General features: G+C 41.6%; 1 protein-coding gene across 1 annotated transcript in view; it reads left to right on the forward strand.

Annotated features, from left to right (window-relative positions):
- The window catches only part of rngtt (RNA guanylyltransferase and 5'-phosphatase), a 171,725-nt gene that overhangs the window by 48,372 nt on the left and 110,839 nt on the right, over positions 1–12,514 (forward strand). The window contains exons 9-10 of the mRNA XM_006626151.3: positions 501–636; positions 4,290–4,361. Of these exons, the coding sequence (XP_006626214.2) occupies positions 501–636; positions 4,290–4,361 (208 nt within the window). The remainder of the gene's footprint in view (positions 1–500; positions 637–4,289; positions 4,362–12,514) is intronic.

Consider the following 12,514-nt stretch of genomic DNA (forward strand, 5'->3'; position numbering starts at 1 on the left):
GAACGCATTTTATACTGACGTTTTCTTTGCAGAAGTGTAATTTTTTATGACAGCAGTGAAGTTATGTCAGAAATACACAATTCCAATGTTCTTTTTTCCCCCCACTGAAGTAAGATATTATTCTTTTGTGAATCTGAGGCCCATTATGCATGCTAATCTGAATTCTCATAGAAAGCTGTGCAAGGAGGAAAAAAGCTAAAAGTTTTCCCTGTCTCTTATCTCGTCCTCACAAATTGAAAAAGTTTCAAATTGCAAAAGAGAATTTTTGATAACTTCCATGTCGATCCGAAGCAGCATTGCGAACTTCAAAATGCCTCTTTTAGGTGTTTCATCACATGCTGTTGGAGATAACGCAGGTTCAGACGTCACTATCTAGAAAATATTCCATTTGTAGCTGTACTAGAAAAGTAGGGAGGTTGATACTGTGGGGTTAATTGGTAAACCATGACTTTTGCTATATTAAACATTGGACTTTGGGCTTTTTTTCTTCTCTCCTGCAGGTACATGATGCTGATTGATGGGAGAAACGAGGTGTACATGATTGATAGGGACAACTCCGTGTTTCATATAGCGAATCTGGAGTTTCCTTTTCGTAAGGATCCTCGCATTCATCTTTCAAACACGTTGCTGGATGGGGTAAGTGACTGTCTTCTGAGCTTTTTTGGGGATTTATATTCTTGGTATACCATTTCTATTTTTAACCCCGGGCTTAGTGAAGAGGAAAACTGAAAAAGTATGCCATTTTCATCATTTGTGGAAGGTAACTTTCCCGAGATGACCCCTTTTAAGGCAGGAGAACATGTAAGGTAGTTCAGGCCCAGTTGCTTGGTGGTTTGTTACATCGGTTTTCAATTCCTTTGTATTCGTTTTTTGGACTATATTATGACAAGGTGGTAAGAAAGGAACGCATCTCTGTTAATGTTCTCTGTATTTTTGCATTGTGTTTTTCTGTGTGGTTGACATTGCTGGACTCCCATAAACTGGTGGAAGGGTAACTTTCTCTGAGGTGATTGTAAGACCTCATTACAACATGTGTTATAGAATTACACACAGAAAACATACAGAAAATGCCATGACAGTTAACACAAACAGTACTTTTTAGGTTATTTTAAGATTTTTGTTTTTCTTAATGTAGAACTTTGACAGTCTTAAAAGTTTTGAAACTCAACAACTTAAAACGATATTTAGCCAGAAATGTATTACATTGTAATCTACAGCCCTGGTTAGAAAATGTTGCTTGAGTTCCTTGTATGACTTGCTACAAGGCTGCTAAACTGCTTAGGTTATTAGGATAAACTCTCCTCTCAAGTCTTTAACTTCTGGGAAATGTAAACCTATCGCAGGCAGTGTGATAGACAGTGCTCCTGGGTCTTTGTTTCTATTCAGGCAGGGGTGCTGTCTGAGTGGAGTTTGCCTTTCCTTTCCTTCTTTATGTAGGATTTTGCCAAACTTCCCAAAGACAAGGTAATTGAGATAAGGGTCTCTCAGTTGTTCTTGTGTCTGTGTACCCTCCGATGGAGCGATAGGCTGGCTTTCTGCTGATGAGTGGATAAACTAAAAATTACATTTTAATCGCGAGAAACCCCACGGTTTGTCAGTCGTATTGACTTTCAACTTTGCAGGCCGTCTGCACCGAAAACGTTTCTAAACATCACACCTTTAATTGTCACTCCAGCACACTCTCGCGCCTTCTATCGCTGGTTCAAGTGTAGTATAAGCTGTTGCAGTCCTGTTCTATGACTGCCCGATGCTGTGAAAGACCCAGAGAAGTAAGAGTGCCGTGGAACGTTTCTGCTTTAAAACGAGTCCTGCTCGAGGGGGAGGCTCTTATTATTTTACCAGTTAGAAAAAAAAGCTTTCCCGAACATGTGAAACAAAAAAAATGAAATAAAAATGGGCAATGGAATGCTTCTAAATTGCTCCATTATTTCATATACTTATTGTTCTGCAGGAGAATATAGTCTCTCTAGGAGGTTGCCATCAGCACCTTGCATCTTATGCTGACATTCTGTTAAAGTGGTTTACTGAGGTTACTAATAAGATTTAAACTAAGAATCCTGTGCTCACACTTCTGCTGGTGTGTCAGATTGTGTCGTTTTCCTGGAGACATAGTTGTTTGCTCAGAAAGAGCAAGAAACCAACAGTACTGATAGTCATTTAGTATGTAGCTTCAGACCTGTTTGTGTACAACCTGAGCTAGTTCTGCAGGAGTTACTCATCCTGTCTGAAATACTTTGAAAGGCCAAACTTGTTTCTCTGTACGCGCTGTAAAGTAGTAGCAGACCTGGTCCTCAAGTGTTTAAGTAGGTAGGTGCGCCGACGTGTATCGGCTGCAAAGCAATAAATAAAGGTTAGTTCACGTGGGGGGGAAATAAAGGTAGTGGGGATATAACACATTTAAAAAAGATCTAATTATTTCCAGATTTCAGACTTTCACACCTTCCCCCAGATCTCCTTTCATTTGGACACTTTCTCACCTGCTCCGTGCCCACTCTCTGCAGCTGTGTCCTTTCTCCTTTGCTTTATATTCCTGCTCCCTTCCTCTCTCTGCCTCACACCTGAAGGAGGCTCCACAGCTGAACCTTTTTTCTTTTTATTTTCTACTTTTTTGGTAGGAAATTCTGCAAAATTGTTCCTGGGTTCCTCAGTGTGATGTGTTATGGAGACAAGGTGGAATTGAGGCATGTTTATTGGTCCCTTGTACATAGACCTAGGCAGACCTGTCTACCACATGAGTTCAGACAGTCTTAAGGCATTAGTTGGTAGGTTGAAAAGCACCAGAAGAGGTGATGAGTTCTGCCTGCAAACAGCTGCAGAACTGCTGCCAGCATCTCATGTAGATATGCTGTAATTTAGGTGTTATTGCCTCTGCCACGGACTGGCCATCAGTATTTTGGTGGGACAGCGCGAGTACACGTATGCAAGTTTGATAGTAAAAATGTTCTCGAGATTATTCTTTGATGAGGTCGAACAATTTAAACTTTCAGGAAAAGCTCTTCACAGAGGTGTTTGCTCCAGGAGGCAGCTGTGCGTTCTGTCGTGGTGGGCATGAACGGGCCGGACCCAGTCACCGTCCTTCCTCCCGTTTGAACCTGCCTACTGCCCTCAACGTGGCAGACTGGCTTGCAGAGCCCATGGCTATAGCCAGAACAGCCCAAAACCAAGATCTAAATCAGTTCCTATATGGCAGCTAAAACTATCTTTGATGATATTAAATTACGTTATGAGTGATACACACAAGGACGGTTACAGATATCACCTAGCAATGAAATCAAGCAATTAAAAACACATAAAATAAATTAAATTGTATTAAGGTGTCCCTTATTGTCAGTTTAATGTTTCCAATGCAACATGTCACTTTCCATTTCACCTTCTATGGGTTGAAGAGTTCTTTGATCTGCAGGCAATAAAATCCGAGCGTTTGCTGAGAAGGTGAATCTCCCTGGGAATTTTCCAGTGCTGTCCCCTCCCACTGCTCTAGGTCTTCAGTGCTGTTGAATCGGCCTGCACCTACGTGCCAGGTTGTGCTGTGCTGTCCTGGAGCTTCAATCCTTACTGGAGCATTGATTGTGATCTTTCAAGCCCCGGCTATGAATTGAAACAGCCAGGCCTTTTGTGAAAAAGATGCGTATCGATTAACTGAACTTGGAAATGTTTGATCCTGTAGCAGAATTATACAAGCTCTGGCTATTTTTTATTTTGCTCTCCCTCTTAGAATTGATGGAAGAGCTTAGCAGAGCCCACTGCTCGGAATGATTTTTTTTATTTGCTTATGTACCTGTTTGTTCCTTCTGTTAAACACCAGTTGAGGTTTTTATGAGTGAAATTCCCACCACAGAGCAGTTTCAGATGCCATCCCAACAAAAATCATGTACCACATCAAATGACAGTAGCTCTGCACTGTCCAGAAAGGGCTGTTTTACAGAGCGGCAGCATTCTCACAAGAAAAAATATACTGGATATTGCCAGCGGTTACCTTTTGCCTTTCAGCAATAAGCAGAAGATGTTTGTGTTAGTGCTATTTTTTCCTTTTCTCTCTTTTATAAAATGACTACAGAGCTCAGTAATATGGACCTTTCGTTTGAAGCATGGATCAAATGCTCCTGCTTTTTTTACATTTGTAAATTATACATGGAAGGTTATTTTTGTTCTGTTTTCCATACATACTTCTATGCGCTTGGTTCGGATTGGTTGTAGGCCTGGTTGCCTACTGAGATGTTTCAAGGTGACAGAACTGTTATGAACTGAAAATGATTTCTAATGTCTTTTGCTTTGTATTTTCTCCGTAGGAGATGATCATTGACAAGGTTAATGGACAGCCAGTTCCAAGATACCTGATATATGACATTGTCAAATTTAATGTGAGTATGACGATCTTCAGCTTTTCCTCATTGTTTTTTGGGTGTCTTTTATTTTGTGATATTAGTTCATGGCAAAAGAAAGAGAAACTTAAAGGTACATGGTAATAGCATCAATGATGAAAAGAAAAACTTGAAATGTCAATGCTTTTTAAAAAAAACCCGACATAACATAAACTTATGCTGAATAGGTAATATTCCGTTGAATTCATAACAGCCTGTAGCAGATTGTGAAGTCAGTCACGCAGCCTCAGAACAGTGCTGTTCATGCATAGTGACAGTTTGAAATAGCATTTAAAAATGAGGCAAAACATTTTGAAAGCCAGACATTAGAGAAAATAGCTCATAAGAGCTCTCTTGGCAAATGGCAGGGACTGACGCTGGTCAACAGGACAGTCCCACCGAGCTGTAGAGTGACAGCAATTTATGACACAGTGGCACAATTTAGAGGGTGATCTTCTACTGCAGTTGGTGGTGGCTTTCATTTTGAGATCAGATTACTCCAAGGTACCTGGGGAAAGGAGTGTAGCTTGTTGTTTGTTGATCATTGGTTAATCTGGTACGCTTTTCTGTTTTTCTGCATGGAAGGGTAGCTATTGGCCACAAGTAATAAAACGTAAGAACGCGAAGCTACTGCACTAGAAAGAAAAGGAGAATTTATACAGTGGCCTTCCAAAATATTCACCCCCCGCATTTGTTTACACTTTATTTTGTTTCAGCATGTAATCGTAATGTCTTTAACTGGGAGTCTTTGCCATTGATTGATAGAAGACCCCCTGTAAAGTGTCAAAGTGAAAATTCCACAGATCCTCCTAAAGGAATTAGAAATATAAAATGGAAAATAACTGATGGCATAACTATTCACCCCCTTCGAGCCAGTAGTTGGTAGCGACATGTTGGGCAGAAATTACAGCCTTCTTGGATAAGCTTCTACAAGATGTGCACATTTGGACACTGCAGTTTTTGCTCATTCTTCAGTCCCTGAAGTTGGATGGGAAAGGTTGTCAATGGTAATTTTGTCCTGATTGGGTAGAGGTCCTGGCTTTGACTGGAGCTCTCCAGGACATTGACTTTTTCCTCTATGAACCACTCCCGTGGGGCTTTGGCTGTATGTTTTGGGTCATTGTCCTACAGGAATATGAGTCTTCCAAGTCCCATGTGTTTTGCCGACTGCAGCAGATTTTCCTCCGGGAATTCTCTGTACTTTGCTGCATCCTTTTTTTCTTCCATCTTCACTAGTCTTCCATGTACAGCGACGCTTCCCCACAGCATGATACTGCCACCACCATGCTTCACAGTAGAGATGGTGTTCTCGGGATGACGTTCACTGTTTCATTTGTTCAAAACACAGCGCTTACTGTTAAGGCCAAAAAGGTCAATTTTGGTCTTGTCAGACCGTGTACTCTTCTTTAACTTGGTCTCAGAGTCTCCCACATTCCTTCGGGCACAGTATAGTTGAGATTTTATGTGAGTTTTTTGTCACTCTCCCATGAAGTCCACTTTTGTGAAGCACCAAGACAGTTGCCATATGCACAGTTTCTCCTATCTCAGCCATGGAAGACTTTTTTGTAGTTCTTTTTAAGAGTTGTCACAGGCCTCTTGGTGGCCTCCCTGATTAGTGCTCTTCTCACCTGGATACTCAGTTTTTGAAGACACCCTGTTCTTCACAGTTTTCTATATGAACTTTGCTGTGCCTGGGGGGATATGTAATGCCTTGGACATTTGCTTATGCCCTGATTGGTGCTTTTTAATAACCATATCCCATAAATTACTTTGAAATGTTTTGTGTTGATCAGTAGCGAATAATCCCAAATAAATTGCATTATAATTCTATATTGTAACACGGTAAAATATGAAAAAATCCCAGGGGGTGAATACTTTTGCTAGTCATTGTAAGATTTAATGAAACATGGTTAGGTAAGGATGAGGGGACTAATATAAATAAGTGAGTACACACTTCTTCAGAAAGACAGCATGAACAGAAGAGGTTAAGGTGTGTGGCTCTATGTAAGAATTGTCTGCAATCTAGAGAATTGCAACACAAGAGTACAGGCTCTTTAAAACCTATATGGATACAAATAGAACTTCAAAGGGCTTATCAATAGGTGCCATGCTGTGTGCTACAGAGCACCTACCACAGATGTGGGTACAAGCAACTTACTGTTTGGCGAGATCAGGAAGGTATGTAGCATAGGAGGCGGTATATTATCAGCAGATTTCGACTTGCCATTCATATATTGGGATATTGTGATGGCGACTACAGGATCTGAAGTGGAGATGGAAATTGAGAAATTGCTTCTTAACACAGTTAAGCTAGGCATGGTGCTCTTATTGCCGTAATCTTTTGAAACAGCTAGGATATAATTATGGTAATGGACATGAGAGAACCACTGAATTATTGTGACAGTAATATGAAATCTTTTGATGGGTACTTTAAATCTCCGAAAATGTGAGTCCAAAATGAGGGTTTATAATTTTAGAAAAACAGATGGAAGGAATGAGGCAGAGGTTACGCGATGTGAACTGGGAACAGATGGATACTGAGTCAAATCAAGAAGGACGGGTACACTTGAAAACCGTGATTTGGAATTCATTTGTAAAACAGTGAAGTCCGGGGAAGTGTGGCCTAATGGTTTAATGGAAATATCAAGAAAAAAGAATCAGATGGAAGTAAGCACTACACAGACTGCATAAAAGGGTTCATGATTAAGAGTATAAAGAGCTACAGGTGTACAGGTGCAGCTAAGAAAATATATTTAAATTGCCAAGAGAGAGCACTTTTACTAGCATCACAGTGGTAAAAGAGCAGTAGACGTGGGAGCACTTTTCCAGTCAATACTGTTATGTAGAGCTGCTTGAGATGGAATTGTGAAGCAGCCTGTGTATTGTAAGGGGGACCCAAGTGCAGTGGGCAAACACAGGCAGGTACCCGGTAGCGTGAGCCAGCAGCACCGTGTCTGTAGCAGGCAAGCGTCGTGAAAGCAGCACGCAGACCAGCACAGTGCAGGCAGGCCGGCGAAACAGGCAAACGCAGTTCAGGGTTGACAGCAGGGGCCGTGCCAAGTTCGTAATCATGTTGACACAGCGCACAAGCACGAGGGAGAATCCGAGGGACTGTGGTCAGGGTGACGCAGGAGTTCAGTTGTGGCACGACGCTGCGTCGAATCACAAGGGGAATCCAAAGGCATAGTCGTAAATAAACAAGCTCGGTCCAGGCGGAGTCACCACAGAGGAAGTATGAAGCATGTGGGTGATAAGTCAAGGTCACAGGTCCAAACGAAGCACAAGCTAGGGAACACAGGATATTCGTGACTGGAGGGGCTTAGAGTCTAAAGTCTATTCCAGAGCCCAGAGCACAGTTATAATAAACAGCCTGATTCACCTGAGACGGGCAAGATAGTAATAGCGCACAGGTGAATCAAGCTTCCGGTCTGATTGCATTTCCATGGTGAGTGGCTCTGGGCCTGATGGTATTTTCCCAATTGTATTCAAGGAAATGAGAAATGTTAGTTATAGACCCCTGTCCAACATATTTCTGCTCTCATCTGTAATGGGCACAGAACCCACAGTTTGGAAAATCACAAGCATGATGCTAATCCTGAAAAAGTAAGACCCTGAACCGGGAAACTACAGTTCAATCAGTTTTGCTGGTTTATGGAAATGGCAGTTGGAGCTAAAATAAAAGAATGCTTAGAAAACAAGGCTATTTTAAGAGACTGTCAACGTGGGTTTAGAAAGAAAGAGAAGGTCATGTCTAATTTGCATGAATCCTTAAAACATGCAACAAGGACATTAGAGAAAACTAAAACATATGACATGATTTAGTTCCAGAAAATGTTTGAGAAGGTCTCTCATAAAAGGATGTCAAATCAAAAGCCATGGTCCAAGATAATGTACTGTGCATACAAGGCTTACAAAAGTATTCAGACCCTAAGTTGTCCCATTGTCCCATTGTGTCCTATGATTCATACACACTATTTTATTCAAAACATGAATACTCTGTCTGAAGACTTGTAAGTATGTTAAAACAAGTCACAGTAAATAACATTTACTGTAAAAATTAGAAATAGAAAAACCTGAAATGTGTATTCACTTAAGCAGCACTCTTTTTGAGTATGTTTCTGCTAATTTTACACACTGGCTTGGTGCAGGTTTTGCTCCAGCTCTCTCAGGTGGCTTGCGGATAGCTGGACAGGAGCTTTCAAGTTTTCAAGTCCACAGATTCTCAATAGGATTCAAGTCAGAACTTCGAGTGGGCCACTTGAGCACTTTTGATTACATATCTTCAAGCCTCGCCAGTGTAGCCTTTCTTAAAAAATCACTGACTGACACCGGTTTTCCTCATGTATTTACCGGTGCTGTGCTCCATTCATGTTTCCTTCAGTCCTAACAAGCTCTCCGGCCCTTGTTTAAGTGATGCATCCCCATGGTATGAGACAGTGACAGCCACGCACGGCAGGGAGATGTGCTGTGCTGGGCTTGTGCCAAACGTCACGCTTTAAACAAACATGAAGGCTAATCCAATTTGGTCTTATCGGACTACAACACCTTCTGCCATGTTTTTGCGGATCCACTCAGGTGCTTTGTTGCAAACTCCATGCAGCATCGAGATGGCACATTTCTAGTGCTTTCGTTCTCCTCCCCCTGACAGGCTAATTTTGTGTTTTGCATATTGTTGACTGATTTTCTCCCTTATCTGCCATTGAACTCTGTAGCTGTCGTTGGCCCCACAGTGGCCTCCCTCACCAGTTTGCTCCTTGCCCAGCTGCTCAGTGTGGAGGAATAGTCTGATTTTGACAGGGCCTGGGTGGTATGATGCACATTCCATTTCTTGATGGTTGGGTGGACTGTGCGCACAGAAATATTCAGAGACTTTCCTATTTTTCTGTCCTTCTCCCGATCTGCACTTTTTTTCTTCCTTATGTCCTTTGAACAGTCCTTGGTCTTCATGGTTGAGTCTTTGCTTGAAATTCACTCCCTGCCTGAGGGACGTGTGTTCATTCTGAAATGACGTGAACCCCTTTTATCACACACAGCCAGAATCCTCTCTACTAATTGTGTGGCACATTAAGGTAATTTTGTGCCTAGATAATTCATCTTCTAGTTCGAGAACTCCTCTGATAGCTGGTAATCCTAAAATAGTGGGAGTGGCATACAGGAACCGTGGCAAGGGTGTTACCAAAATGTTGCGATAAAATTGCGGATTGAGCTGACACTTAATATATATGCAAATAAAATGTACCATCGATGACTCTAACCACTGTGCCCCTGTGCCTCGTGAGCATGGCTGCCTCACAGCGCCGGGGCCCTGGGATCAAATACTGGGGTGCTGTCTGTGTGGAGTTTGTATGTTCTCCCCGCGTTTGCGTGGCTTTTCTTCGGAGCTGCGGGATGCTCCCACAGTCCAATGACATACTTTCAACAGTGAACAGTGTGAGGGTATGGGTTTGTATCCGTTTGTGCACTGTGATGGACTGGCTGAGCTACTAAACTATCCATTGAGCCCTCTCGTATCTCTGACCTTTCTCATGTTCTCACGGAAGGTATTAGAATGGTAAAGGAATTGCCTTTGAGCGGCTTTGTTGTTTCTAGCAATGTTTCCACAAGCAGTATTATATAGCTGATGTCCTGCAATGTATTGTATTTAAAACCAGCATTTAGAATGATTTATACGTGTTCTTCTGAAACGGTTATGCATAATAAAAAATGCACCTAGTTTATGCAGTTTTACTTTATTAACCTTCATTGCTTATTGTCTTAAGTTGTATACTGTACATCTACATCAAAGGAACCTTTTTTACTGTTGCTTAGAGAAGCACTCCTATAGTTTATTTTAAGTTTATTTCAGTTTATTAGCGTTACTTCCATCCTTCATCTGCTTCCTCTCAGTGCACCTTGCGTCCATTAGATTGAAAATGATGCAGTTATAATACGTTTCAGTTGTTTTTTACATTGATTTTCTAGGAGCATATGAATGTCATGAAAATTCCCTTTTGTGCCTGTGATTTCTGTATTTCTAGAACGACTGTAATCAGAGAGATTTTGGTTTTTGAAGAGCCTAGAAAAGAGCCAGGGAAGCACGTAAATGAGAAGTAGTATTTCAAATTTTCTTGTGAAATTAGAATGTGATAAGACAATATGGTTCCTAGAGAAAAAGAAAGCAGCTTAGATTTCCCATTTTTAATACTGCTAGTAGCTGTTCTGCACCTGTCTGGAATCACTCAGTCATTTGTAAATTACATTAAAAGGCAGACATTGCAAGTTGGGTTCAGATGGGTCAGAGTAATTGGGCAGTTATCATTTTAATACGGAGAGCCAGACTCCGTATTGTAACGGAGAACGAAACGTTTCTTGTTCGACAGCGTACAAACGTGCAGAAAATGCCGCCGGAAGGCAGACCAGTTAAGAAAACCCTGAAAACCCGCTGGTGCTGTGAAATCCAGGCCATCACTTGTGGCTCAACTGGTGTGGATTCAGAGGGAGTGATGAGGTGCTCACTGCCGTCCCGTTCTGCTGCAGATTGATCTTCATGAGCGCTGTGAAAGTACCCGCGGCCTTTTCCTTTCCTGTCAGGCAGTGTCATCCATATACTGCAGCAGACGTTGTTCTGAAACACAGCAGGTAGCCGACAGGGCAGGATTCAGAAAATATGATGGTGGCTCAAACACAGAGGAGGCTGCCTGGAGTCCAGAGATCCGTTTTCTGCATCTGACGGCCTGATGGGGAATTATGAAAATGCTTGTGGTTGCCATAGAGCCCTGACAGTAACACATAAGGAAGCGATTGATGAGAGCTGAGGAGGCACTGTTTGGAACAGCTCCCAGTCTTCACAACCTCAAACCAGCAGGACGGGAAGCCTGAGAGCCACGATCGCCAGCCTGGTGTGCCTGGTGTGCACTTGGCATTTGCACTGGTTTGATTTATTCTTTAATTTCAGACCATTCAGGAGCCAGGGGGTTTTTAATGACTGTGACTAAGTGAAACTAATGCTGATGCTAATCGACCAGTATCTTGCTTATTGCTTTAAATGCTTGCACATATACTGTACATGCATGCGGCCGATGATGGTGAATATCCTCACGCAGATCTAAGCCAGATTTTAACCATTAAACTTGCTGTGTTGATTTGAACTGAATCCACTTGTGGAGAGTTACACTAACAAAGCTAATCCTCTTTCTGGCACTCTGCATTACTCACACACACACTGCAGTGCCATGTCTGAATCCTTGTGTTAATTCCCTGGAATACTGTGAGGTATCACAAAGCACTGTTGCTTAATGTAAAGGTATAAATAGGCGTACTTGGCAGCTTTGTGATGCTAGGCGTTCAGTGTTAGCTCTCTTTTCCCATTACATATCCATCATTGTTCTGCTGCTTCATTTCAGTATTCTGTGTTTCTGAAAGGCACTGCTGCTACATAAAGAGAATCTCATATTAGCCTTTCCAGTCATAATGTTCATACATATTATATTGCATGAATATGATTTTCTGTTAAGGGCTGCTTAAAAAGGGCATTTTTGCCAAATATGTCTTTATTTACATTATTAGACACAGATTGTCATAGAACTAAGATCTGCGTGGGCGTGTTGGAGATAACATTTCCTTGAGCCACTTAATCTTTTTTTTATTTGGGCGGACTTTTGAATTTTTCCTGATCGTCGTTTAGCTTTGCTGTTTTTAGCCAGACTCGGTAACACTGTAGTGCATTAGGTAGCCAAGCACAGACACATTTGAATAGCTGCATGTTGAAACTGTGCTTTCCAGAAAATTTATCTGTAGGGTTCATTATTCACTGTGTTCTCGCGTATCATTCATGACCAGTACAAATCTGTTCTATCTGTCAAAGATTATTCATATTTTCGCCTCCTGTACGACTCAGTTGGTTTGTTATTTTTCAGGTTTTTTTTCGGTTGTGATATGGAGGAACCTTTTACTTGTTTCTGGTGTAGTCAGTGGCGTGAAAGTTTGGCAGCTGCCATCTGCTTTCCACCTGATTAGAAAAAAGAAAATCGCTTTTCATATTGTGGTCATTATGTTCTTGACTTGCAGTTATTAGTAACATGGTTGATTTAGTGATACATCGGGGAAAAAAAACCCAGCGCTTGTGTGAAACAAGCAGAGCTTAAGGGAGTGTTAGTTTCTGAGCCATGAGTGAA

Source organism: Lepisosteus oculatus, chromosome 2 (assembly GCF_040954835.1).
Source record: "Lepisosteus oculatus isolate fLepOcu1 chromosome 2, fLepOcu1.hap2, whole genome shotgun sequence".
Lineage (NCBI taxonomy): Eukaryota > Metazoa > Chordata > Actinopteri > Semionotiformes > Lepisosteidae > Lepisosteus > Lepisosteus oculatus.